Raw genomic sequence first — 26,584 nt, forward strand, 5'->3', positions numbered from 1 at the left:
TTCCTGTGGTTCCCTCTCTGGAAGCTTTAGGACTGGAGGCTTTAGGAAGCTCCTTTCAGTTGCTCCTCACACACAGCAGCAGCAACATGACCCTCTTAAACTTGTCTCCCCGGCAGAACCAAGGTCCTGAGTGGAAGAGCCCACAGATTTACCATAACTGGGGCACTTGGACAGAAATAGGCCAGCGTCTGTCTCTCACCAGCCCAGTGGAGGCAGCGTGGCCAAAGCCAGACCCCTCTGGGGAGGCCTCAGGACTCAGCCCTGTCTTGTCAGGGTCTGTTTCTCCTTCCAGAGCTTGTGTTCAGGTTTACCTATTTGTGGGTTAACTGGTGGAGAATATTTGAGGAGATAGCCCTGTTTAAAAAAAAAAAATCTAGTTTTAAAAAATTTTTTTATTACAAAGGCAGCACACACTCATCACAGAAAAAAATGGTGAATGCACAAAAGCAAAAAGGGAAAAACTGATCACACCATCCACAGATAACCCTGGTCTTGTGGTATATTCTTGACCCTTTTCTTTGCCAACGTGTATTGTGTGTGAGCATGTGAACGTATAAGTTTTAAAACAAAAGTGGGACCATGCTGCAGCCTCCATTTCATATCCTTTTTATTTTAACTTAAAATAATCTTTTCCTGACCTTTTGGTCACTGCTACAGCATGCTGTTAAGAAGAAGTGTGTGCTCCCCCTGATGCTCCTGACAGCACGAGCCAGACACAGAAGATGGACTTGCCGATGAACTTGGTCCAATGCAGCCTCTCCATTTCAGGTGTCCTTCATCAGGTTATGTGAGCAATACACATAAATTGAGAATCGGACAGAATATTCCATAGAACTCCCGGTCGCTGTCCCTGAGGCCACAGGCCATCAGCCATGACGGGGAAGACAATTTACAAAGGTGACCTCAGGATCCTAAATGGATCTTTGGGCTTTGTTAAGGTCTTGTTTGGGCAAGGGTATTTAGTTTGATGCTGTTTGATCTGAAGATTTTGTAGAAGGTAGGATAGATGCCTTACAAAATGTTTAAAGAGATATTTTCCCCTAGAGAACAGTGGAGAAAATAAAACATTCACTTATCTTTCATGCTGTAGGGTTTACCTTGTAAAGATGCTTTGTGAACTAGAAAGTTCTATGTTAAAATAATGTTAGCAGTCATCATTATATCATTTATAAGAAAAAATAGATAAGCACATCTAAAGCTCGAACACAGAGCCTACTTTCAGAATTTAAATTTATAAATTCCTAAACATGTAAACTTGAAGAGCTGCAATGTCTGCTCTTCAGCGTCCATGGATTTTCATTTGAATGTTCATTTCATTTGAAATGAACTTTCATTTCATAGACATGACTATAGGCTTTGATGCTCAGGCCTGGAATACTTCTTGGTAAAATATTTCCCATGAGAGGAGTTCTTAAGATTCCTTCGTGCTGCTTTTAATCATAAAAACCCATCACTAATGCATATGCACACCCACGGACCAAGTTGACCATCCAAGGGAACTGTCTCTAGCCGATGTTTTCAAAAAGCTCTGAGCAAGTCATTGGAGATTTGAAATTGACCAGATGGTCTCTTTCCAGGTCCCACATCTTATGCATCCTCTGAAAAGTCCCTCAAAAGAAAGAAGGCCCGTGTTCCTGTGGGTATTAGATTGGACCAGTGAGAGGAGGGGGCTCTAATTAAGAGCCTTCTGGAGAGACTGCCTTTACCTTTCAACTAAAGCTCAGTCTAAATTGGTTTGGGAGACAGTCGGACCTCAGTTAATCAGAGTGTGCAGTTAGGTGCCTAGCCACGGCTCTCTGATGGGCAATTAGGAGATTTTAATTAGCGTCTTGGACTCCATCTAGAAATCCATCCCAAGCCCATTTGTTTGAAGGAGCCCAGCCTTGTTCAGAGTAGCAGTCACAATTTCTGTCCTTCCCAGATATCTTAGCCTCCAAATTCAGAGCTTCCTGTTTAGTTAGTCCTCTTTTTAACTTGGTGCCAGGAAAATTGAGGCTCGGCTCTGCATGCAGGGATATAAGGCAATGAGCAGCGACCATGGACTTTTGATGTCTTGGCATCCTGGAACACCATGCTTCTGAATAGGGATGACACACTGTCGCCTCTGTCCTCAAGCCAGAGAATCCTCTGGACCCATCCTTCTCCTCTACCCAGCCAGGGTGATCTTGGCAAATCTAATGACCCCTCTAGATTTTATTCCCCAGAACTCCAGAGAGGCTGAGTCTGCTAAGAAGAGCTGCCTGCATGGAACATAAACCACAGTTCCCCAAAATATGAATCCATCTGGCTTTCTGGGTCTGAGGCCCCTAACAAAAGAATGTTAAAAATGCAGCTCCCTGGATCCCGCCCCAGACCTGCCATATCAGGATCTCTAGGGGCAAGGCCTGGGAATCAGCATGCTTGCTGAGACAAGCTCAGCAATAGGTTTTCAAGAAGGGAAGATGACTCAGAACTGAAGAAATAAGAGGACAGAAAGAAAGACACAAGAGAGAAAAGAAAGATGGGACCAGGGGACTCACAGCTTCTGGAACTGAGAGCCTCGACCCTAGTTTCTACATCGTATTTATTAGAAATTACAAAGCAGTAATTATCTATATTTATTTTCAAGCTGTATATTAACTGCAACATTTACAATAATAGGAACAGGCCATACAAAGTTCAAATGCCTCCGCAGGCAAATAGTTTTCGTGCTGACAAGACAGTGCTCCATCTAGTCAAGGTCCAGTGTTCCTAAGTCCACACTTCTTATCTGCTTTATGGAAACATTTTAACTTCAAGCCAGGTTCCCACGTTCAAATTCAAGCTATTTTCCCACACATGCTCACCATGAACTACTCAAATGGGATAGAGTCTGAACTTAATATTGATGCTGGACCCTTGAGTGTCTGAGCCTGCCCACCTCTCTAGCATTGCATCCCGCTGTCCTCCCCTTTCCCTGCCTCTACCCTACCTGTGACTCTGGCCAGGAGTACTCCCTTGCAAGTCCCTGCACAGTCCCCTTTTTCATACCTTGTGCTGCTTCTTGCTCATGACACTCCTCTTACCTGTGGTTCCCTCTCCATTGTCCACCTGGCTGGCATCTGCTCATCTTTCAGAACCCAGCTCAGGTATCCCCTGCTCTCTAATGCCTTTTCTGCTCGAATAAAGAGATATTTCATTCTTTCAACAAATATTTACAGAGATCTTCCCATGTGCCCAACACTGTTCCAGAGAATATGGTAGTGGATTTGACAGGCAGAAATCCTCACTTTCATATAACTCATATTTTAGTCGGAGAGACCAATAAGCAAGCAAACAAATGAAAAAACAAGTTTAATTTATGTCAGATAAAAGTGACATGGAGAAAAATAAAGCAGGAAAAGGAGTGGGGAGAGCAAGGATTTTTTGGGTGGTCAGGAAGGCCTCGCGGATAAAGTGGCATATGAGCAGATACCCAAAGAAGGTGAGGAGCAAGCCATATGGAGGTCTGAGGGAAGTGTCCCAGCAGAGAGAACGGCCTGTGGGAGACACAGGAGCCAGAGCATGCTTGGCCTGATTGAGACATTGCAAGGATGCCAGTATAGTTGGCGTGGAGTGAGTGACAGAGAATAGGATGAGGTGAGTTCAGAGATGTCATGGGAGCCCTTTTGACCATTCAGGTGCTCTGACTTGCAGAAAGTGCACTGGGAAGCCATTGGAAAGGTTTTGAGCAGTGCAGAGACATACTTCTAGGAGCAGAGTAGAAAAAAGGGTTAAGAGACCATTGCCGTTGGCCAGGAGTAAGGTGCTCATGGCTCAGATGAAGGAGAGTACGAGTTAGTGAAAAGTAACTCCAGATTGGCTGATGGAGTGGATATAGGATGTGAGAGACAGATGAAAGCCAGAGAGACTCCAAACTTGTTGGTTTAAGCAGTTTGGAGGAGGATGTGGCCTTCAAGGGAGGTAGGCAATATTGTGGGAAATATGGGTTTTGAAGGAAATATCCAGAATTAAATTTGAGATTTAATTCAAATACCTGTTAGATATCTACGTGGAGCTTTTGGGTCGCAGCAGGATACATGAGTATGGAATTCAGGTGGCAGGTCCAGCCTGGACATATATGGGAGTCATTAGCAAACAGATGTTACATAATGTCACCTATTGGATGAGATCCCCAAGGGGATGTTGATAGAGAAACAGTGTGAGGCCTAACCTATGGGACACTCCTATTTGAAGGATGGGAAGATGAGGAGGAATTAGCCAAGGAGATGAAAAAGAGTGGCCAGTGAGGTTGAAGTGTGTTGTATCCTGGAAGCCAAGTGAAGACAATGTTTCAAGGAGGAGATAACGATTTCTTATGCCAAATAATGCTGAGAAGTTGAACAGATAAAGAGAGAATTGGCCATTTGTTATAGCAACATGGAGGTTGTAAGTGACAGTGACCTCGATGCGCTATTTTGATGGATTACTTGGGGTAAAAGCCTAATTGGAGAGGGCTCAAGAGAAAATAGCAGATGAGGAATTGGTTATAATGGGTATAATCAACATATTTGGGGAGTTTGCTAGAAAGCAGTGCAGAGAAATGGGGGCACAGGATCAAAAGATTTTTTGTTAATGATAAAATTTGCACGGCTCATTTATAAGTTGGTGGGAGAGAGCCACTAATGATGAGACAGGAGAGAAGGGGAAGAATTACTGGAGTAAATAGGATCCCTCTCTCCCTTATGCCTTTCTCTGGGCATCTTCAGAATTCTAGCAGAGTACCTCAAGTACTCCTGTATGTTAGCTTACTTGTCTCTCTCCCTTTGTGTATTGGTCAGATATTCCTACAATAATGCTGTGTAACAAACAACAATAAAATCTCAGTGCCCTACAATAACAACAATTTATTTCATGCTCAAGTTGCCTGCTCTTCAGCTGCTTTCAGCTGGGCTTGGCTAGACTAGGCTAACTCCAGGCTTTGGGTTGAATTCCATTCTGTTCCATATGTCTCTCATTCTGGGACCAGTGGCTGCCCTGACTATGCTGTTCTCCTGGCAGATGGTAGAAGTAAAAGACAACAAGCAAAGCACATAAGCACTCTTAAAGCTCACAACACATCCATTTACACTTCATTGGCCAAAGCAAGTCACTCATCCCAGCCCAACATCAAGGGAAAGAAAAGTAAATACCATTCACAGAGTTGGAGGACCATGGCAAGGAAGGGGAGGAAAGGAAAAACAGAGGACAAATATTATACAATACACCACCTACTGCTAGCCTGTAACCACCTCAAAGAATAGGGTCCCTATTCTTTCAGCACCAGGCCTGGCAGATAGTAAGTGCTTTAAATATGTTGAATAATGAATACTATCAGCTTGATTCTAAACCAGTTTGTGTTTCTGTCTCTTTTAACCTTGGATCCAGCACCACCACTTTTTAACTCAATGCCTTTTGGCAATAATGTCAGTTACAGTTAAAATAATAACAGCAACATTTCTGCCATGTTTATTGTGCACCCAGACTGCTCTTTAGGGTTTTCCATTCATTAAGCTCTTTGATCTCCAAAAAAGTGAAGGCAGGTATTGGACTTCCATGTCTTAGATGAGATAAATGAGAGTTGGAGAGGGTCAGGAGCTTACCCCGGGTCACACAGTTAGCAAGTGGTGAGCCCAGACCCAGCAGACTCTGAGGCCTATTTTTCAGCATCTTTGCTGTATGTTAACGCCACTTTTTTTAGTTTCCTAGGCTGCTCAGACAAATACCATGGAATGGGTGACGTTAAACAATGGGAATTCACTCGTGGTTTGAGGCTGGAAAGAAGTCCAAATCAAGGTGTCTTCAAGGTGTTGCTGTCTTCCTGCAGACCATGGCGTTCTGGGGCTGGCTGCTGGCAATCTGTGGTCCTTGGCTCCTCTATCACATGGCAGTCACATGGCGGCCTCTTAGTGCTCTTTCGGGTTCCGTTGAATTTCACCTTTTTCTTACTTCCTGTGACTCTCTCTCTGTCCATCTGAATTTCACCCCACTTACGAAGGATGCCAGTAGTAAGGTTAAGATGCATCCTGACTGAGGTGGGCTACACTTTAACTGAAGTAACCTCATCGAAAGGTTTTACTTCCAATGGGCTCACACCCATTACATTTGAGAACATGTTTTTCTGGGGTACATACAACTTCAAACCACCATACCACCCAATGTCAGCTTCCCCTCTGTAAAATAGATATTACCATGCCCGTTTTCTACAATTCTTAGATTACTTGAAAATATATATATATAAAAAATATATATAAACAAATCCAGTATATATGGTATATATATAAAAATAACCCAGTAAATTTTTTATATTCTGAGCATTCCACAGATATTATTTCCTTTTATCCTTCTCCATTTCACTTCTGGTTCCTGCTGCAAAACTTGAGGGAAACTTTCCTCAGGATCTGATGCTTGTAAGTCTTTCATTATAGCTTAGCTAAACCTACAGCCCTCAATCTCTTAAGACCCCGACAGCCCTCTGCTGAAATTTTCTCTGAAATCAAACCATCAGCCATGGATTTCTAAAACTTAGGGAAAACTTACTGACATGCTCAGTATTTCTATTTGTTGCTGACTCATTCCTCTGTCTTGATGGATTTTGAAGTTGACTTCCTCCTGAGAAGGTGGGTTTATAAATGGGAGCTTGGGCCATGAACATTGATGTTTAATAGGTGGTGAGTGGAAGGAAGCAAGCAGGTGGCAGAAGAAGGGTTGTCAAGGGACCTGTGAGGTGTGACAGCCAGAAGTAGGGACGATCTGATCAAAAGTTGAGCGTGGAGGGAAGATAGTGCTTTAGAAACAAGGGGCAATTTCTTTTGAGGAGACGTGGTGGGAGCAGTGAAAGAATAAACATTTAATGAGTACCAACTATGGACCAGACACTTAAAAGATGTAATCTTCACAAAACCCCTGTGAGGTCTGAGTTATCTCCATTTTGCTCATAGGAAAACTGAGGCTTAGAGAAGCAAAGTATCTTCGGAGTGTATAAAGAGTCAGAAGGTATTTATCAATTGGAATTAGGCTTGTCTGTGACTGACAGAAAACCCAAATGAACCCCACTGGACTCAGCCCAGGGCTGGCCTGCTCTTCCACTCTCATGGACCCTGATTCCTCTTACCTCGCCATCCTGCCTTCCTTAGCCCAGGGCATCCACTTCAGGGTCCACGATGGCTGCTCAAGTAAGAAAGACATCCTGGAAGAAGTAATGACACTTCTACTTATATCCTACTGGCCAGAACTGAGTGAGGGCCACTCCAAGCTGGAAAGGAGGCTGGGAAATGTGGCTATGTGCCTAAGTATGAGTTAGGGGTTCCTGTCTAAGGAAGGAGAGGAGATACTAGGCCACACCACCAAGCTCTTATACAAGGTAGGATGACATCTGGGTCTTCCTCCCTCCAGAAGAGCCCAGCTCCATCGGTCCTGCCACACTGCCTTCCTTACAAGAAATGCCAGTGCCTCCACCCCACCCCCACCCCGTCCAGCTTAAAGTGCTCCGTGGACCACCATAGGAGAAAAGACCAACTTTCACTGGGGGCTGACTGTGAGCCAAGTGCCGTGCTACCCACTTATAAGCACTATCTCGTTTAATCCTCCAACAGCCTATTAAAGCAGGAACATTATTCTCCCCATTGAATAAATGAGGGAACTAAGGCCCAGTGAGATAATACAGCATACCCTAGGTCACACAGCCAGCAAATAGCAGAGCAAGGCTCTGAACTCAGGCAAGGTAGACACCAAAGCCTAGTCTCTAAAATGTTACACTCAAGTCTGCTCCTACAGTTCTCCTTCCTGGAATTCTCCTCCTTCAGTGTCTCATCAACCCTTACAAAGTCCTTCTTCAGTCCAATAGTAAACATGTTGAAGAGTCTATGCTAGGTGTGTAGGGAGTTCCAAACTCGGCACACTTTTAGCTAATGACCTTGCCTCAAACCTCATCTCCTTCCCCCTGCTACCATGAAGGACACGTCCTCTCTGCTCTCAAAACCCATATCTTGCATGCTACCCTGCTCAGGGATTTTGCCCCTCTATTATCTTTCCTTTTTTTTTTTTTAAAGATTTATTTTTATTTCTCTCTCCTTCCCCCCCCACCCCGGTTGTCTGTTCACTGTGTCTATTTGCTGCATCTTCCTCTTTGTCTGCCTCTTGTTGTCAGCGGCACGGGAATCTGTGTTTCTTTTTGTTGCGTCATCTTGTTGTCTCAGCTCTCCGTGTGTGCGGCACCATTCCTGGGCAGGCTGCACTTTCTTTCCCGCTGGGCGGCTCTCCTTGCACGGTGCACTCTTTGCGCGTGGGGCTCCCCTATGCGGGGGACACCCCTGCGTGGCAGGGCACTCCTTGTGCGCATCAGCACTGCGCATGGGCCAGCTCCACATGGGTCAAGGAGGCCCAGGGTTTGAACTGCGGACCTCCCATGTGGTAGATGGACGCCCGAACTGCTGGGCCAAGTCCGCCGCCTCTATTATCTTTTCTTATTCTTGCGTCTTCAATTTTTGGATTGTCTGTGTTGTCATTCCCATCATCATAGAATGTGCTCTGGCATCTCTCTTCAAGCAAATAACAAGAACTGCAACACTCCCCATTCCATATCTCCTTCATCTCTAGCTCAGGCTTCCCCCGCTGAGCTCCAGGCATTTATCTGTGTGCCTTGTTGCCATCTCTTCTAGACGCATGTCACATTTAATATGTCCACAGTGGAATTCTTGATTTTCTCTTCCATATCTGTTCTACCTACACTTTTTCCCATTTCAGGAAACATCCAGTCATTGCTCAGATTCCCACCTCTCCGTCCCTTCCCATATCCGATCCATGACCATATCCTGTTGTCTCTCTCTGGGCTGTCACATGTCCTCCATCTCTGCTGCGGCACCCTAGTCCATCGTCTTCTACCTGCGCTTTGACAGTACTGACTTTTGGGGCCAGATAATTGGTTGGTGGGGGAGTTGGGGGGGATAGTAGTAGAGGGCCCTGTGCATTGTAAGAGGCTTAGCAGCATTCCCCGCCTCTACACAGTAGATGCTGGCAGCACACACCCCTCCAGTTCCAACAACCAAACCTGTCTCCAGATGTTGCCAAAGGGTCTTGGGGCAGAGAGGGCCAACCCACCCCGTTGAGAGCCACTGGTCTCTCACCTGGGCTATGCGCCTGCCTTCCTTCAGCCTGTTCTCCACAAGCAGTCGTTTAAAAAACAAATTAGAAAGCGGCAGTGGCTCAAACAATTGAGCTCCCATATGGAGGACCTGGTTCGATCCCCAGGACCTCCTGGTAAAAAAAAGAAAAAAGGCACCCCAGACTGTTTCGGAGAAGCACGGGCCCCCTGCAGTGCCGCTGTGCAGCAAAGCAACCCACCAAAAAGATGATGAGGCAGTCAGATAAAAAAACAACAACAAAAAAAACAAATTAGTGGGGAGTGGATGTGGCTTAAGTAGTTGAGTGCCCACCTCCCACATGGGAGGCCCTGGGCTTGGTTCCTGGTTCTTCCTAAAGAAGACAGACAACAAGCAAAAACAATGAGCAGACAGCAAACAAAAACGAACAAGCAGACAGCAAGAGCAAATATTGAGCAAAAAAACCAGCAAACAGATGAGGGGGTGGTATATTAGGGGTAGCTGAGTGACTGAGCGCTTGCCTCACATGTACTAGGTCCCAGGTTCAAGCCCCAGTACCTCCTAAAAATAATAAAATAAATAAATGGTAACTTAAAAAACATTTGGAGGAACAAATTAGATCACATCACTTCCCTGCTTTAACACTCTTTCACCGGTCCCCTGTGGAATTTAGCCAGGGGGTCGCCCTTTGTGTGACAGCACTCCCCTGCTTTGCTTCCTTCCCTTCCCCAGCCCACTGGTTTCTCTCCTGCTTGGGGGGACACCCCGGGCTGCCTGGCCGGCCGGCCCCTCCCCACACAGGCGCTCGCACTGCCCAGGCTCTGTTCTCCCGCAGGTGATCTACGCCCTGAACACCCGGCAGGACGAGGCCGAGGCCAGCCTGGAGGCGCTGCGGGAAACGCACCAGGAGGAGCTGCAGAGCGCGGTGGCGGAGGCCGAGGCCCGCGTCGGGCAGGCCGGGGCCCCGGCGGCGGAGGAGGCGGCCCTCCGGCAGCGCGTGCAGAGCCTGGAGAGCGCCCTGGAGCTGCAGAAGAGGCTGACGCAGGAGGCGCGGGCCGAGGCGGCCACGTGCAGGCTGGAGACCCAGGAGCGGCAGCTGCGGGCCGAGGCCGAGCACGCCGAGCGGGTGCTGACCCTCTCCCGGGAGATGCTGGAGCTCAAGGCGGACTACGAGAAGAGGCTGCGACACCTGGCGGGCCCCGACGCGCCCCCGCGGGCCCCCGACGCGCCGGCCGAGCGCGGCGCCGAGCTGCGGGAGGTGCTGCAGGAGGTGGAGCGGCTGCGCGCCGAGAACCAGCAGCTGAGCCAGGACTACGGCCGCAAGGCCGAGGAGCTGCGGGCCACCTACGAGCGGGAGAACGAGGCCGTGCGGCAGGCCATGCAGCAGGCGGTGAGCGAGGCGCTGTGGCAGTGGCAGGAGAAGGAGGCCGACCTGCGCAGCAACTTCGAGGGCCAGGAGGCGGCCCTGCAGGCGCAGGTGCGGAAGCTGGAAGGGGACCTGGAGCACCGCGGCCGCAGGATCAGTGACCTGAAGAAGTACGCCCAAAAGCTGAAGGAAAGGATCCAGGTAAAGCGGGATGACTTTCCACCCGGCAGTAAGCGCGGCCCCGGGTCGAACGCTTCCTGCGCCAGCCAGGCGCCTGCTTTCCCCCCGCGGGCGCGGGGTTGGGGCGTGGCATCCTTATCTTCACTGGGCTCAAGCCCGAGGACTGTGGCTCTCCCAGATCTAACAGGTTGCCCTGGTAGCCTGACTCGAAAGTCTAAGTTTCCCTTCAGCTTCAGTGAGGGCTGGGGTTGGGGTGGGTGGAAGGAGGCGGGCTGGAGTCTATTGGCACGTGGAAGCCTCCTCTTCTTCTCTTCTCTTCTCTTCTCTTCTCTTCTCTTCTCTTCTCTTCTCTTCTCTTCTCTTCTCTTCTCTTCTCTTCTCTTCTCTTCTCTTCTCTTCTCTTCTCTTCTCTTCTCTTCTCTTCTCCTCCCCTCCCCTCCTTCTCTTCTCTTCCTTTCTTTTTTCTTCTTTCTTCCTTTCTTCCTTTCATCCTTTCTTCCTTTCTTTCTTTCCTCTTCCTCCCTTTCCTTCCTTCTATCCTTCCTTCTTTTTCTTCCTTCCCTCCCTTCTGCCCTCCCTTTTCTCTAAACTGAGAAGATAAATTAGGTCATGCAGATTGGGGGAAGCTTAAGGTTTGAAGAGGCTTTATGTTAGGGTTCATGAATTAATAATGTTTTTCCCTGTAGAGTTAGGAGTGCGCTGTTTCTGTGAGCCCTTGAGGGTATTTATTGAATATTTATCGAACCCCCCTACTCAATGCAAGGCCCCAGGTGAGCTAGACTACCTGGTCCCTGATGTGAGACTTCAAGTTTACAGGTGAGGAGACCGAAATTGGGAGGTTTAAGGACTGGCCTGGCTGGACACCCAGCTAGTAAGTTCCTGAACTCAGATGAATCTCATTAGAAAGCCCCTGCCCATAACATGACAATACTTGCCTGTCCTAAAATCCTTAGGGCTTTGTGTTCCGTGGAGAGCCAGACCATGGGTGAGCCAGGTGCCTGAGCCCCTCAGATTCACAGAGCCCCGTCTAAGTAACAGCCGCTGATGCTCTAATACTCCCTGAACAAGCTTTCCATGGTAGGCACTTGAGCTCTTTTAATCCTTACTACGGTAAGGTTAAATAACTTGCCTGGGGTGAAACAGCCAATCAGAGGATGAGGAGGAAGTTGATGGACCCCGAGCTCTGGATTCCAGAGGCCCCAGAGCTTTTGCTGTGCACTCACCTGCCTTCCAGGTTGGATGACTGTCGTGTGCTACTGTGCAGCCCTAGAACCAGAGAAATGAGGCCCTTCCTGCCTTTTTAGGATCTGGACGTGCAGCTCAGGGAGGCTCGGCAGGAGAATTCAGAGTTGAAAAGCACTGCAAAAAAACTGGGGGAGAAGCTGGCCGTGGCCAAAGACAGACTGGTACTGCAGGAACGTCACGTGTCACAGAAAACTGGTGAGATGCCCTGGAACGATTTCCTAAGTGTCAAAAGTTAACCCCAGGTTCACACAGGGTTACTTGCTGCCTTGAGACTGTTGGGGGAGCAGAGAGGAGGGCAGGGCTGTGTGAGGCCAACCCTGAGGGCCACAGGTGAGCTGATACCTAGAGCTGCCTCACCTAGAGCCGGCACAGGTGTGTCATCTACAGGTGGGATTCAAAGGCCCCCCCAGCGAGCCCAGCACAGTGCCTGAACTTCTCAGCACTGTCTCCCTACCACACTTGATGGTACTTCATATTTTTAACTTGAGTTCACACAATTACTTTAGTTGATCTTCCTGATAATTTTGTAAGATTGGTGTTATGGGTATCTTCTGTTACAGCTGAAGAAATGAGACTGAGAAAGTTAAAGTGACAGGCTCAGGATCAGACAGAGGGTTGATGGTAGAGCTGGTGTTTGCATCTAAGAATATCTGACTCCAAAATTCCCCCCGCTAGACTCCCGCAACAGAAATTTCTCGAATACCTAGTGTGACTAGCTTAACACTGTGGGCAGTACAGGCAAAGGCGTGGCTCTGCCTTTGGAGAGCTTATGGGACAGTTACACTGTAGGCTGTGCATGCCTTGGTATCATGGGCATGGCCCAGACAGCAAGGGGAAAAGTGTCTGGGGAAGGAGAGGTCACAGTGGGCTGGAGCAGTGGGATTGGGAAAGGCTCGAGTTGGAACTAGAAGGGTCGTGAGGGTTTAGAACAGTGGTCTCAAAAGTACCTCAGAGAATATGGGAGGACAAAGTAGCAATTCCATATGTTTATTTTTTGCCTATTCCTATTTCCAATTTATATGTATTGGGGGACATGCTCAAATTTGTTTCGTCTATGATAAGCACATAACAAATTTGGACTCCACTAGTTCAGGAAGGTAGAGCGGGGCAAGCATTTAGGCATCCTGCTTTGGGCAAAGATGGGAATCATTACCTTGACCCTGCTTGAAGGCCAGGAGAGGGATCACGTAGGAGGGTAGTGGGCCAAACAAATAGGGAAATGGGGACCGGAGAGTAGAAGGCCTTGAGCTTCTGAATGATGCTGAAACTTGCATTTGCAGATGAGATGAAGACTGAGCCAGTTTCAGAGAATGAAATTGTGGGGGAGCCGAATGGCTTGGAAGTCCGCAGTCTTCAGCCTCAGAAAGATCAGAGCTTAACCAAGGAGTGTCCATGCGTGAAAGAAGGCACAGATACACAGGTAATGTCTGACCCAGCCCTGGGGATGGAGAAGTCACAGGAGGCTCTGGTGGAATGAGCCTCGCGTAGAAGCTGACTGCCAACCAGGAAATCCACTTGCAAGTAGCAGCTCCCACGCTTTCAGGGGGGTATGTATGAGAGCAGAATTCCAGCCAACTTCCCGCTGACCTCACATCATTTGGAACTAGGAGACTGAGAAAGAAGCTGAATACTTGCAACTTCTTATCGTCAGTTCCTGGGAAGCTGGGAACTTGCTTAGGATCCCAGTATATATTCAAAATGAGCAAAGCTTTCTTCATAAACTATGGTAATAGGGACTGATATATCTAGTTCAGTGACAATCGAGACACCTTTCCAAAGAGCCCTTTTCCAAGGATGGATAAAGTAAAGTCTCTTACAAATATATAGCCTCATAAACTTTATTACATTCTGTAATGCATGTTATAAAATCTATAAAGTCAGTATATAAACACGAGTAAAAGTTATAAAAGAGAAATGGTGGTTCCCTGCTCCTCACCATCCTTCTCCGCCTTGGCGGTTTTATAAGACCCTGTTTTTTTTACAGGCCAAAAAAGAGAAAAGTGTTGAGACAGAATATACGAAGCAACAATATGAAGAAGACCTACGCAAAATCAAACATCAGACAGAAGAAGATAAGAAACAGCTCAGAGACCAGCTGGTGAAGCGACTGGAGGATTTGGTAAAGAAGCACACGGTGGAAATCAAATCAGTTCGCTCTTCTGTGGAGGCTGAACGGAAGAAGCTGCAGAAGGTAAGATTCCCTTTGGTAGATACTAAAATAAGTTCCCTAGGGCTGCCGTAACAAAATGCCATAAACGGGGTGCTTAAGACAACAGCAATGTATTCTCTTACGGTTCTGGAGGCTGAAAGTTTGAAATCAAGGTGTCCGACACACCCCCTCCGAAGACTCTAGGGAAAACTTCCTGGTTTATTCCTGGCTTCTGATGTTTGTTGGCTTTCCTTGGTGTTCCTTGTCTGGTAGACATATCACTCGAATCTAGCTTCCGTTTTCACATAGTGTTCTCCCCCATGTGCTGATGAATTCAGATTTCCCTCTTCTTTTAAGGGTATCAGCCATTAGATTAGATGACGGCCCATGTTAACCCAGTGACCTCATCTTAACTTAATTATATCTGCAAAGACCCTATTTCCAAATATGGTCACAATCACAGACACTGGGGTTTAGGACTTGAACATGTCTTTTGGAGGGACACAATTCTGCTTAGTACAGATGCTGATCTATTTCCTTTTCCTTTCCTCTACCTTCTTCCTTTCCTCTATTCTTTCTTTCCTTCCTCAGACCTTTCTGGAGGTGCTGCTGCGTGTCAGATCTGAGCTAGTTCCCTGAACACACATTTTTTTTAAAGAATTTATGTATATATATATTTTTAAGATTTTTTAAAAATTAATTTCTCTCCCCCCCCGCCAGTTGTCTGCTCTGTGTCCATTTGCTGTGTGTTCTTTTGTGACTGCTTCTATCCTGATCAGCGGCACCAGGAATCTGTGTTTCTTTTTGTTGCGTCATCTTGTGTCAGCTCTCCATGTGTGCAGTGCCATTCTTGGGCAGGCTGCACTTTCTTTCTCCCTGGGCGACTCTCCTTACAGGGCGCACTCCTTGCACATGGGGCTCCCCTATGCAGGGGACACCTCTGCGTGGCAGGGCACTCCTCGCGCACATCAGCACTGCACACGGGCCAGCTCCACATGGGTCAAGGAGGCCCTGGGTTTGAACCGTGGACCTCCCGTATGGTAGGCGGACGCATATCCATTGGGCCAAGTCTGCTTCCCCCTGAGCACACATTGATGAAGGACATGGTCCCTGCCCAAATGTAGCTCATAGTCTTTTAGGGGAGACAGGGAGGCACTCCTAAGATCATGACAGCGTAGGGCCTGTAGTCTTAGACACTGGGTGGAATTGTTTCATGTGAGTGTGTAACATAGGGAAATTCATCTCTACCCACTCAGCAAAAACTGAGAGAAACAACATCAACCACAAACTCAATACTGGAAGACTGTGGGAAGATGGTAGAGTAGGGGCTGCAGAAATCACTTCCTCTATAAAAACAACCATTGAACTGGTAGGAACCATCTGAATAAAGGATTTTGAAAATCTGGAGTCTAGTGGACCAAGCATCCAGGGAAGAGCTTGTAAATTGCAGTACTTATCAGTGAATTTCATCCTCCTTGCACCCCTCATCCCCACCCCCAACCTTGTGGCAGGCAGCAGTAGGGACTGTAGTCCTGGTTTCTGGAGCAGCTTGCTGGTAGCAGAATGGGCTGTAAGGATCTAGTTCTCCAAATTCTGGGTGGGGGGCAGGGAGGGATAGTGTGGGGCTTTGGTCGGATCATTGTTTTGGATTAGCTCCTTCAGATCGCTGGGGAGTGGGGGCAGCTCTGAGAGCAGCTGTTGTTCCAACCTCCCTCAGGCAAAAGTGGCAGACTAGTCTTAAAGAAGCTGAACCTTTTCTCTCTCTCTCTCTCTCTCTCTCTCTTTTCTCTTTCCATTCATTGAATGTGAGCAAACAATAGTTTGGTAAAGTCACAAATTGATGGCTCCAGCCTTCATCAATGACAACAGCAACAATAAAAACCTACCAATCTTAGAGGACTAGGAGAACTAGATTTCTAGTTATAACAATGCAATACTTAGAATGTGCAGTTCTCAACAAAAATATTTACAAAACATACAAAGAAGCAGAAATTATGGGCCATTCACAGAGAAAAAGGAATTTGCCAGAAACCATCCCTGAGGAAGCTCATACACTGGAATTATTAGTCCAAGACTTTTGAATCAACTGTTTTGAATTTGTCCAATGAGCTAAAGGAATCCATATACCAAGAACTAAAGTAAATTAGGAAAATGTTTTCCTAAGTAAAGAGATGGAAATTATAAAAAGAAACCAAACAGAATTTTTTTTGTGATATTTCTCATTAGAAAACATTTATTTGTATTATTAGTTATTTATTTCTAATTTCACATTACTTTTCCTAGATGTAATAAAAGTGAGTAAATGAATAAAATTCAAGCACCACAAAAGCCAGATCTATCCAATAAGCATTCCCATTATTCCTAGCCTTTGGGTACTGTACTATTTCTTTTCTTTTTTTTTCTGTCTTTATTTTTTTTAGTGTTACATTAAAAAAATATGAGGTCCCCATATACCCCCCACCCCCCTCACCTCACTCCTCCCCCCATAACAACAACCTCCTCCTCGAGACATTCATTGCACAAACAGAAATTTTTGAGCTGCAAAGTACAGTGACTGAAAGGACAATCTCATTAGATGGATTCAACAGCATATTTGAAAGGATTAGCGAACTTGAAGACAAGGCATTGAAATCATCCAGTGTGAGGAACAGAAAGAAAAACTGATGAAAAATGAAAGAGCCTGAGGGACCTATGGGACACCATCAAGCAACTAACATATGCCATTGGAGTCACAGAAGAGCAAGAGAGAGAGAAAGGGGCATAGAGTGTGTATGAAGAAATAATGACCGAAAACTTCCTAAATCTGATGAACGACATGAATTTACACATCCAGAAAGCTCAGTGAACTCCAAGCAGGATAGAACAGGGTTCTTAACCAGGGGTCTATGAGCTTGAATTGAAATTAAAAAAAACATTGTTCTTGTGGGGACATGTTGGTGCAGGTGTGATAGTGATATATTTATTAAATGACACACAGTATAGTGTAGACTCTGTAAGGAGTCCATGGTTTTCACCTGACTGGCAAAGGGGTCCGTGAAACATAAAAAGGCTAAGAACCCCTGCTCTAAAAGATCTGTACAACTCATTAGAGAAATTGCCAAAAATCCAAAGCAAGAGAGAGGCGGCTGGTCACATACAAGTAGTCTCCAGTAAGATAAACAGCAGATTTCTTATCAGGAACCACAGAAGCTATGAAACAATGGGATGGCATGTATAAAATCTTTAAAGAAAAGAACTGTCAATGAAGAATTCCATTTCTGGCAAAATTATCTTTCAAAAATGAAGAAAAAGTTAAAACATTTATAGATAAAAGCTGAAAGAGTTCATTACCAGAAGAACTTCCCTAAAAGAAATGCTAAAAAAGAGTCCTTCAAGCTGAAATATTTTAGATTGTTGCAAAAGTAATTTTGGTTTCAGACTGTCAGTTTTAAATCATAACTAGGCTCAAACACATCTTTATTAATCATTAATCAAAATAGAGCCATTATAATCAACACATTTTGCCAGTGAGAAATAAGTTTGTGTATTCCTGTAGCATAAAAATCCATGTTTTGGATTTGATGAACTCTTGGAAAGCATTTTCTGTATCCTGGTTGTGGAAAGCATTTCTCCTGCAAAAAGTTCTTGAGATGCTTGAAGAAGTGGTAATTGGTTGGTGAGAGGTCAGGTGAATATGGCAGAGGAGGCAAAACTTTGTAGCCCAATTGTTTAACTTTTGAAGCATTGGTTGTATAACATGCAGTCGGACATTGTCATGGAGAGTTGGGTCCTTTCTGTTGACCAATGCTGGCTGCAGGTGTTGCAGTTTTCAGTACATCTCATCAATTTGCTGAGCATGCTTCTCAGATTAATGGTTTCATGAGTATTTAGAAAGCTGTAGTGGATCAGACCAGCAGCAGACCACCAAACAGTGACCAAGACCATTTTTTGGTACAAGTTTGGCTTTGGGAAGTGCTTTGGAGCTTCTTCTTGGTCCAGCCACTGAGCTGGTAGTTACCAGTTGTATAAAATTCACTTTTCGTCACATGTCACAATCCAATCAAAATGGTTTGTTGTGTAGAATAAGAGAAGACACTGCAAAATGCTGATTTTTAAATTTTCAGTCAGCTCATGAGGCACCCACTTATTGAGCTTTTTCACCTTTCCAGTTTGTTTCAAATGCCAAACAACCATAGAATGGTCGATATTGAGTTCTTTGGCAGCTTCTTGTGTAGTTGTAAGAGGATCAGCTTCCATTATTGCTTTCAATTGGTTGTTGTCAACTTTCAATGGCTGGCCACTACGCTCCTCATCTTCAAGGCTCTCGTCTCCTTTGCAGAACTTCTTGAACCACCACTGCACTGTTCTTGGCCAAAAGCGTTGTTGATGTTGCGACTTGTCTCCCCTGCTTTATGTTCCATTTTGAATGCAAATAAGAAAATCGCTCAAATTTGCTTTTTGTCTAATATCATTTCAATAGCCTAAAATAAATATTAAATAGCAAGTGATGTCATTAGCCAAATACATAAAGCAAAAAGTGCACATTAAAATGATGTGTAACATAACCATATTTATTTAAGAAGGTATGCCATTATTAAATGGCAAGTTTCAACAATGCAAAACCGCAATTACTTTTGCACCAACCTAATAAAAGCACACTAGACAATAACTCAAAGTCATAAGAAGAAATAAAGAACATTGGTAAAGGTAACTTGCTGCCAACCCCATGTGACTTAACAGGCAAATGTGCAAAATAACATTTTAAATCTATGTTAATGAATATACATTATACACTGTATAAAGATGTAAATATTAGAGACGATAAATATGAAAGGAGAGGTAAGGAGATGTAAGTAGAAAGTTTGTATACTGCTGAAAGTTGGTTGGTACTAGTCAAACTAGGTTGTTATTAGTATAAGATGTTAAATGTAACTACAAAGATAACTACTAAGAAAATAACCAAAAAATATAGAGAAAAGGAAACAAAAATGGAATCAAAATGGTACACTACAAAAAAGCAACCAAATACCCCCCCCCAAAAAAGACAGTAATGGAGTAATTGCAATGGAGTTTTAGATTTTCCACCAAAAGCATATGTAACGAAAGGAAAATAGATAAACTGGACTTCATCAAAAGCAAAAGCTTTTCTGCATCTAAGGACATTATCAAGAAAGTAAAAAGACAACTTAGAGAATGGGAGAAAATATTTGGAAACTATGTATCAGATAAGAGTTTAATAACCAGAATAAATAAAGCACTCCTACAACTCAATAACAAAAAGACAAACAACCCAATGAAAAAATGGGCCGAGGATTTGAATAGACATGTCTCCATAAAATATATTCAAATGACCAATAAGTATGTGAAAAGATGCTCAACATCATTTGCCACTAAAGAAATGCAATTTAAAACTACAAGGAGATACCACTTCACTCCCACTAGGATAGCTGTTATTTAAAACAAAACAAAACAGAAACTAACAAGTGTTGGCAAGGATACAGAGAAATAGGAACCCTTGTATAGTGTTAGTGGGAATATAACATGGTGCAGTCACTGTGGAAAACAGTGTGGTGATTCCTCAGAAAGTTAAACATAGAATTACCATATGACCTGGCAATTTCACTCCTAGGAATATACCCAAAAGAAGTGAAAGCAGGGACTCAAACAGATATTTCTACACCAGTGTTCATCGCAGCATTATTCACAATAGCCAAAAAGAGGAAGCAACCCAAGTGTCCATCAACAGATGATTGGATAAAGATAAACGAAATGTGGAATATCCATACAATGAAATATTATTTAGCTATAAAAAGAAGTGTGGCTCTCTCTGCCTTGAGGAGCCTGCACCAAATTATTCCAATTACTTATCTAACACATACTGGTTACCACTTTTTTTTTTAAGATTAATTTTTTATTTCTCTCCCCTTCCCTGCCCTAGTTGTCTGCTCTCTGTATCCATTTGTTGTATGTTCTTCTGTGTCTGCTTGTATTCTTGTCAGCGGCACCGGGAATCTGTGTCTCATTTTGTTGTGCCATCTTGCTGCGCCAGCTCTCCGTGTATGAGGCGCTGTTTCTGGGCAGGCTGTGCTTTTTTGTTGCTGGGCAGGCTGCGCTTTGTTTTTTCACCCTGGGCAGCTTTCCTTACGGGGTGCACTCCTTGCGCATGGAGCTCCTCTATGCGGGGGACACCCCTGCGTGGCACGACATTCCTTGCGCGCATCAGCACTGCGCATGGGCCAGCTCCACACGGGTCAAGGAGGCCCGGGGTTTGAACTTTGGACCTCCCATGTGGTAGACGGACGCCCTAACCACTGGGCCAAGTCCGCTTCCCTATCTACCAGTCTTAACCACCTCACAGCACTCCAGCCCTCAGTGACCCGTGATGAACTTTCAGGGAAAACCTGAAGCTGCTAATGTAGGTTCTTGGATTATAAAGAGTCTTCCTTGTAATAACTGATTGATTTACACTTATTCTTTTCCTACGGCATTCACGCATGTTGTTCGCTTCCCCCAGCAAACACAAGAGATGAGGCTTTGTGTTCCTCCTCAGCAGGAAGTCGCGCCGTTAGTAGGAGGGGCACTCTGCACACAGCTGCGCGCTGTCCCTCTCACACGCTGACATGACACGGATTCATTTCTTGCAACAACCTCGTGCCTGTGATGTCCCAGGAACTATGATACTGTTTTCCCACAGAATTGCCTCATTAATTCTCCCAGCTCTCTAGGAGGTGCTGTTGTTACCAGCCTGTCTTACCAATGAGGAATGTGAGGGTCTCTGGATTTCTCTCTGGTCGGGGGTGGGGGCAAATTAAATAACACGCTGTGGTCTTAAAGGTAATGGCGGCAGAGGTGGGGTCTGAATCCAGGCGCTCGGCCAGCACTGAGGGTTTTTACAAGTAATTCTTTAATATCTTTTAATCCCAGCCCCTATTTAAATTTCCCCAATAGCCTCAGAAATACTACTTTGTGGTTGGTTGGTTTGAATCCATTTTAGGCCAACATGTGGCTTGATGTCTATTTTTTATTTGTTGAGCTAACTATTTATTTAATAATTAATTTATTTCCAATTGTGGTAAAATATACATAACATAAAAATCATTTTAACCATTTTAAGTGGCCAATTTTTTGACACTAATTACATTGACCATATAGTGTAACTGTGACCACTGTCTTTTTCCAGACTGTTTCCATTGAACCAAACCAAAACTCATCCTCACTTAGCAGTGACTCCCCAATCCCTCCTCTAATCTTCCCTAACAACCACTATTCTGCTTTCCGTCTCTATGAATTTGTTTATTCTGAGTATTCCATATGAGAGAAATAATATATCTGTCCTTTTGTGTCTGATTTCTTTCATTCAACATGATGTATTCAAGATTCATCCATGTTGTAGCATATACCAGCACTTCACTTTTTTTTTTTTTTAGTTAGGCCAGTAAAAAGAATTTATTTGGGAAATGGAGGAAGAACTTAGCTTGTTAAGAAATGGGAGGGAAAGACAGAAATATGTAATGAAAGAACCACACTAGTCCTGCCTTAGTCCTTAAGACTCACTTACCTTTGTGACCATGGGCAAGTCACTTAACCTCTCTGAAACCTGATTTCCAAAATTGGGATAAATACTTCCTGCAAGGGCTTGTAGTATGGATTAAATAGGGTATATTATATGTGAACACTTAGCTCAATGCACAAAGTGTACTGGAAGTTCAGTAAGTGGTGCCTGCTATTAATTACCCTGTTCATTGAATGATATCAATTATTTAGTCCACCATATTCCAGACATTTTATATATGTAAACACATTTAAGTCTTCCAACAGTATCACAGGGGGTGTTTTTTTGTGTTGTTTGTTTTGTGTTATTTAGGAGGTACTGGGGATCGAACCCAGGACCTGTACATGGGAAGCACTTGAGCTACATCTGCTCCCTACAGTGGGTGTTCCTCTGCCCACTTTAGCAGTGAGGAAACAGGGGCTCAGTGATGGAACATAGCAAGTCTCACAGATAGTGAGGAGAGGAGCTAGGATTCAAACCCGACCTCCTGACTCACTGTGTGGGACGCTGTATTGGAAGCATCTCCTTCAGAGCTGCAGCTGCTGCCTAAGTCCAGTTGTCAGACAAACAGCCTGAGGCTCTTCCCTTCCCACGTCACAATCGGTGGGAGAGTGGGCGTCTCTCCCAGAGCCAAGAGTTGGCCCCAGTAACCTGCCTCTGAATGTGCAAATCCCACTTCACACTTAATCACAAGACATGAGTCCATGTGGGAATGAATCTCGTAGCACTAAACTGTGTTTCCTCTTGGCTTTGTTGTTTTTCTTTTTGCTCATTTCTATAAACTGAGAATATAAATTAGGCCATGCAGATTAGGGGAAAGTGAAGGCCTGAAGAGGCCACAAATCTATCATTCATGGACTTAAAATACGCATCATTTTCCCCTTGAGAGTAAGAAGTACATTATTTCTTTGGCCCCTTGAGTGTGGGTTGTTGTGGATCCTTCTGAATGCTACTTTACCCTACACGAGACACCACCGGAGTTGGGCAGAGCTGGTGGTGAGTGGACCCAGAAGGCTGGTCTCCCTTCTGTGTCCCTGGGATTGGGTGATGTTTTCACTTAATCCTGAAGGACAGACAGAGTACACTTCCCGCACAGTAGTTTTATTTATTCATTAGCACTTTTTGAGCTTGTTGATTCCTAGGGAAGGGATGGGAAATGAAGATTTATGGAGCACTTCCTGAGCTGGCACAGTTCTAGACACTTCTGCATCCCATAGCTCATTTGTCTCACATAGGGCGGCAAGCATCCCAAACCTGTCCTGGTGGGTTAGGCAGGAAAGGAATTTAGTAAAAGATTATGGGAGACCGGGGACTTGGGCTTAGCAGTGATCCAGCTGGAAACAATGCCCCAAATCCTCTGCAGAACTGCTGAGAATACTTCTGCCAGCTCCAAGTGAGACTTGTACCTTACACAGCTGATAACTCCAATCCTCAGCCCTGAATGTGCCCTGAGAACCGTGCTGTCTAATGTGGTAGCTACTAGACACCTGTGGTTATTAACATTTAAGTTAATTATAATTAAAGAAAACAAAAACCTCAGTTTCTCTGTGGCACCAGCCACATTTCGAGTGCTCAGTAGCCATATATGGCTACCACGTTGCGTGGCACACCTCGGAAGGATCACCATACTTCGCTACGTTACATTGTACTTTAGAACATTTCCATCAGCACTGTTGGTCAGTGCTGCTCTAGAACCTCTGGCCTCACTGTCCTTGGAAACTCTAGTTGCCACCTCTTACCAGATTCTTGTGAATCCTGCTTGTACATATCACTGATAACCGATTAAAATCCAAGATGGGTGTGTCTGATTGTTGCAGCCTCAGTCATGTGCCCAGCTCTAGTTGCAGGAGAGCCTGGGAAGGCGAGAGTCTGGCATCCACTGGTTCTATGGTAGGGAGATGGCTCTGAAGCATCAGGTGGAGCATTCCCAGACATTCAAAGTGGGGTGGTCAGATGCTGGGCAGCCAAAAGGAATGAGAGCCCTCCACTAGATGAGGAGAACCTCATCTCAGCCCTGTGAGCAGGGTTGTTGTCCCATTTCACAGATGAGGTGCCCGGGAAAATAAGTAACGTGAGTGTCACACAGCTAAGAGGTAACACGGGTTAGATTTGAATCAGTCCTGTCTGACTCCAAAGCCCTTTCCCAGTCTGTCTGGTATAACAGAATGCTCTATTGCCCTGGGCCTGGGGAGACCAGCTCTCAGGTCCTCACTCTGCCACTATCCATTTACTGCTTATTTCCCGTTTATTGGATGCCTGCTTGGTGTTTTGCATAATGCAGAGGTATAGGAATCAGTCCTATCCTCAAGTAACTCAGAGTCTGGCAGTGCAGGTAAGACTTGTACATGAAAAAACCAGGGTCAAGTCATTGTAGGAAAAGCCTTGTACCTATAGGAAGGAATTTCAAATCTTAAATAAGTCAAACCTTAAATAAGTCTGAATCTGTTTTTTTAAATAATAAATATGGATGAGATGATGTGCTCAAAATTTTCCAATGTTTAACTTTCAAAAGTACTCTAAAAGTACTCTGGGTTATTAAGAAATATGTTGTTTCGTATTTGGGACCTTTCCAGATACTTTTATGTTATTGGTTTCTGATTCAGTTCCTTTGGGGTCAAGGAATAGACTCTCATGTCTTTCCTTTTAAATTTGTTGAGGTTTCCTTTATGACCCAAATATGATCTACCTTGGTGACTGTTCCATGTGTACTTGAAAAGAATGTGAATTCTGCTGCTGTTAATTAGGTCAGGTTGGTTGACAGTGTTGTTCATGTCTTTTATGTCCTTACTGATTATTTCTCTCCTTGATCTGTTGATTACTGAGAGAGAAGTATGGAAATCTCAAATAAAAATTGTTTGTCTATTTCTCCTTTCAGTTTTATCAGCTTTTGCTTCATGTAAATGGAAACGTTTTTATTAGGTATATATAAATTTAGGGTTCTTATGTTCTCTTGATGAATTGATCTTTTTCTGTCATTTATGAAAGATTCCTTGTCCTAAAGTCTACTATTTCTGATAAATATAAACATTCTAGCCTTTTTATAGTTAATATTGCGTGGGTCCTTTTACTTCAGGCTTCTCCTTATAACCTATCTGTATCTTCCCATTCAAAGTGATTTTGTGAAAGTGGACAACTTAGAGTTGAGTCTTATTTTTTCATACTATTATTTAAACTTATTTTTTAGTGTTTACTTTATTACCGTTTAATTATTTTTTATTACTCTCCAGTGGCTTTCAGACCATTTACATATAAGGCAATTACCAATATAGCTGGCTTAAGTTTGCCATCCTACTGTATTTTCTACTTGTCACACCCGTTCTCTTTTCTTTTCTCATCTTTTGCTGTTTCTTTCAGATTCACTGAGTATTTGGGGAGTATTGCATTTTATCTCCAATATTGACTTATTAGGTATGCCTTTTTTTGGTATTTGTTGCTTTAGGATTTGTAATATGCATCTTTAATTTATCACAATCTGTCTTCAAATAAAATACTATTTCACATATATAAACCTTACAGCAGTATATTTCCATTTACTCCCCCATCCTTTGTGCAATTGTTGTCATACATTTTACTTCTATACAAGTCATAAAATCCATAGTACATTATTTTCCATTTACTTAAACAATTATCTTTTTAAAAATTATCTTTTGGGGAAATTTTTATTTATTTACTTATTATTGTCTATATTAGAAAAGTTGTAGGTTGGCAGGATTCCCATGCAACACCCCACCACCAATACCTTGCATTGGTGTGGAACATTAGTTACAATTGATGGTAGCACATTTTATAATAGTACTATTATATAAAGTCCATGGTTTAACTTAGGATTCACTGTTTGTGTAGTGTAGTTCCATGGATTTTTAAAAAACTTTTATTCTTTTACCTTATATACATCTAACATTTCCCCTTTTAACCACATTCAGATATGTATTTCAATGCTGTTAATTGCATTCACAATGTTGTGCTTCCATCACTACTATCTGTTACTAAAACATTTGCATTATTCCAAATAGAAGCTCTGTACATTTTAAGCCTTCACTTCCCACTCCCTATCCCCACCCTGTTCCCTAGTAACCTATATTCTAGATTCTGACTCTATGAGGTGGCTTATTATAATTGTTTTAAATCAGAGAGATCATACAATATTTGTCCTTTTGTGTCTGGCTTATTTCACTCCATATGAGGTCTTCAAGGTTCACCCATGTTGTTGCATGAATCAGAACTTCATTCCTTGATAAGGCTGAATAATATTCCATTGTTATGTATGTATATACCATATTTTCTTTATCCATTCATCAGTTAATGGACACTTGTGTTCCTTCCATCTTTTGGCAATTGTGAATAATGCTGCTGTGAACATTGGTGTACAAATATCTGTTCAAAGTCCCTGCTTTCATTTCTTTTGGGTATATACCTAGTTGTGGGATTCCCAGGTCATACTGTAGTTCTTTACTTAACTTTCTAAGGAACTGCCAAACTGTCTTCCACAGTGACTGCACCATTTTACATTGCTACCAGTAATAAATGAGTGTTTCTATTTCTTCACATCCTCTCTAACACCTGTTATTTTCCATATTTTAATAGCAGCCATTGTAATGGGTATGAAATGGTATCTTATTGTGGTTTTGATTTGTATTTCCCTGATGGTAATAATGTTGAGCATCTTTTCATATGCTTTCTGGCCATTTGTATATCTTCTTTGGAGGGCTATCTCTTCAAGTGTTTTGCCCATTTTTAAATTGGGTTGTTTGTCTTCTTGTTGTTAAGTTGAAAGACTTCTTTTATATTCTGGATATTAAATCTTTATCAGATATGTGGTTTCCAAATATTTTCTCACATTATGTAGCCTGTCATTTTACTTTCATGATAAAGTCACTTGAAGTGCGAAAGTTTTTAATTTTGGTTAAGTCCCATTTATATATTTTTCCTTTTGAAGCTTGTGCATTGGTGTAAAGCTTAAAAAACTATAGCCTAACACAAGGTCCTGAAAATGCTTCTCTAGGCTTTCTTTTAGGTATTTTATAGTTCTGGCCCTT

General features: G+C 43.8%; 1 protein-coding gene across 1 annotated transcript in view; it reads left to right on the forward strand.

Annotated features, from left to right (window-relative positions):
- The window catches only part of FAM184B (family with sequence similarity 184 member B), a 155,936-nt gene that overhangs the window by 46,829 nt on the left and 82,523 nt on the right, over positions 1 to 26,584 (forward strand). Inside the window, exons 2-5 of the mRNA XM_058300526.2 lie at positions 9,913 to 10,644; positions 11,928 to 12,063; positions 13,149 to 13,288; positions 13,853 to 14,059. Coding sequence (XP_058156509.1) covers positions 9,913 to 10,644; positions 11,928 to 12,063; positions 13,149 to 13,288; positions 13,853 to 14,059 — 1,215 coding nt within the window. The remainder of the gene's footprint in view (positions 1 to 9,912; positions 10,645 to 11,927; positions 12,064 to 13,148; positions 13,289 to 13,852; positions 14,060 to 26,584) is intronic.

This window comes from Dasypus novemcinctus, chromosome 1 (assembly GCF_030445035.2).
Source record: "Dasypus novemcinctus isolate mDasNov1 chromosome 1, mDasNov1.1.hap2, whole genome shotgun sequence".
NCBI lineage: Eukaryota > Metazoa > Chordata > Mammalia > Cingulata > Dasypodidae > Dasypus > Dasypus novemcinctus.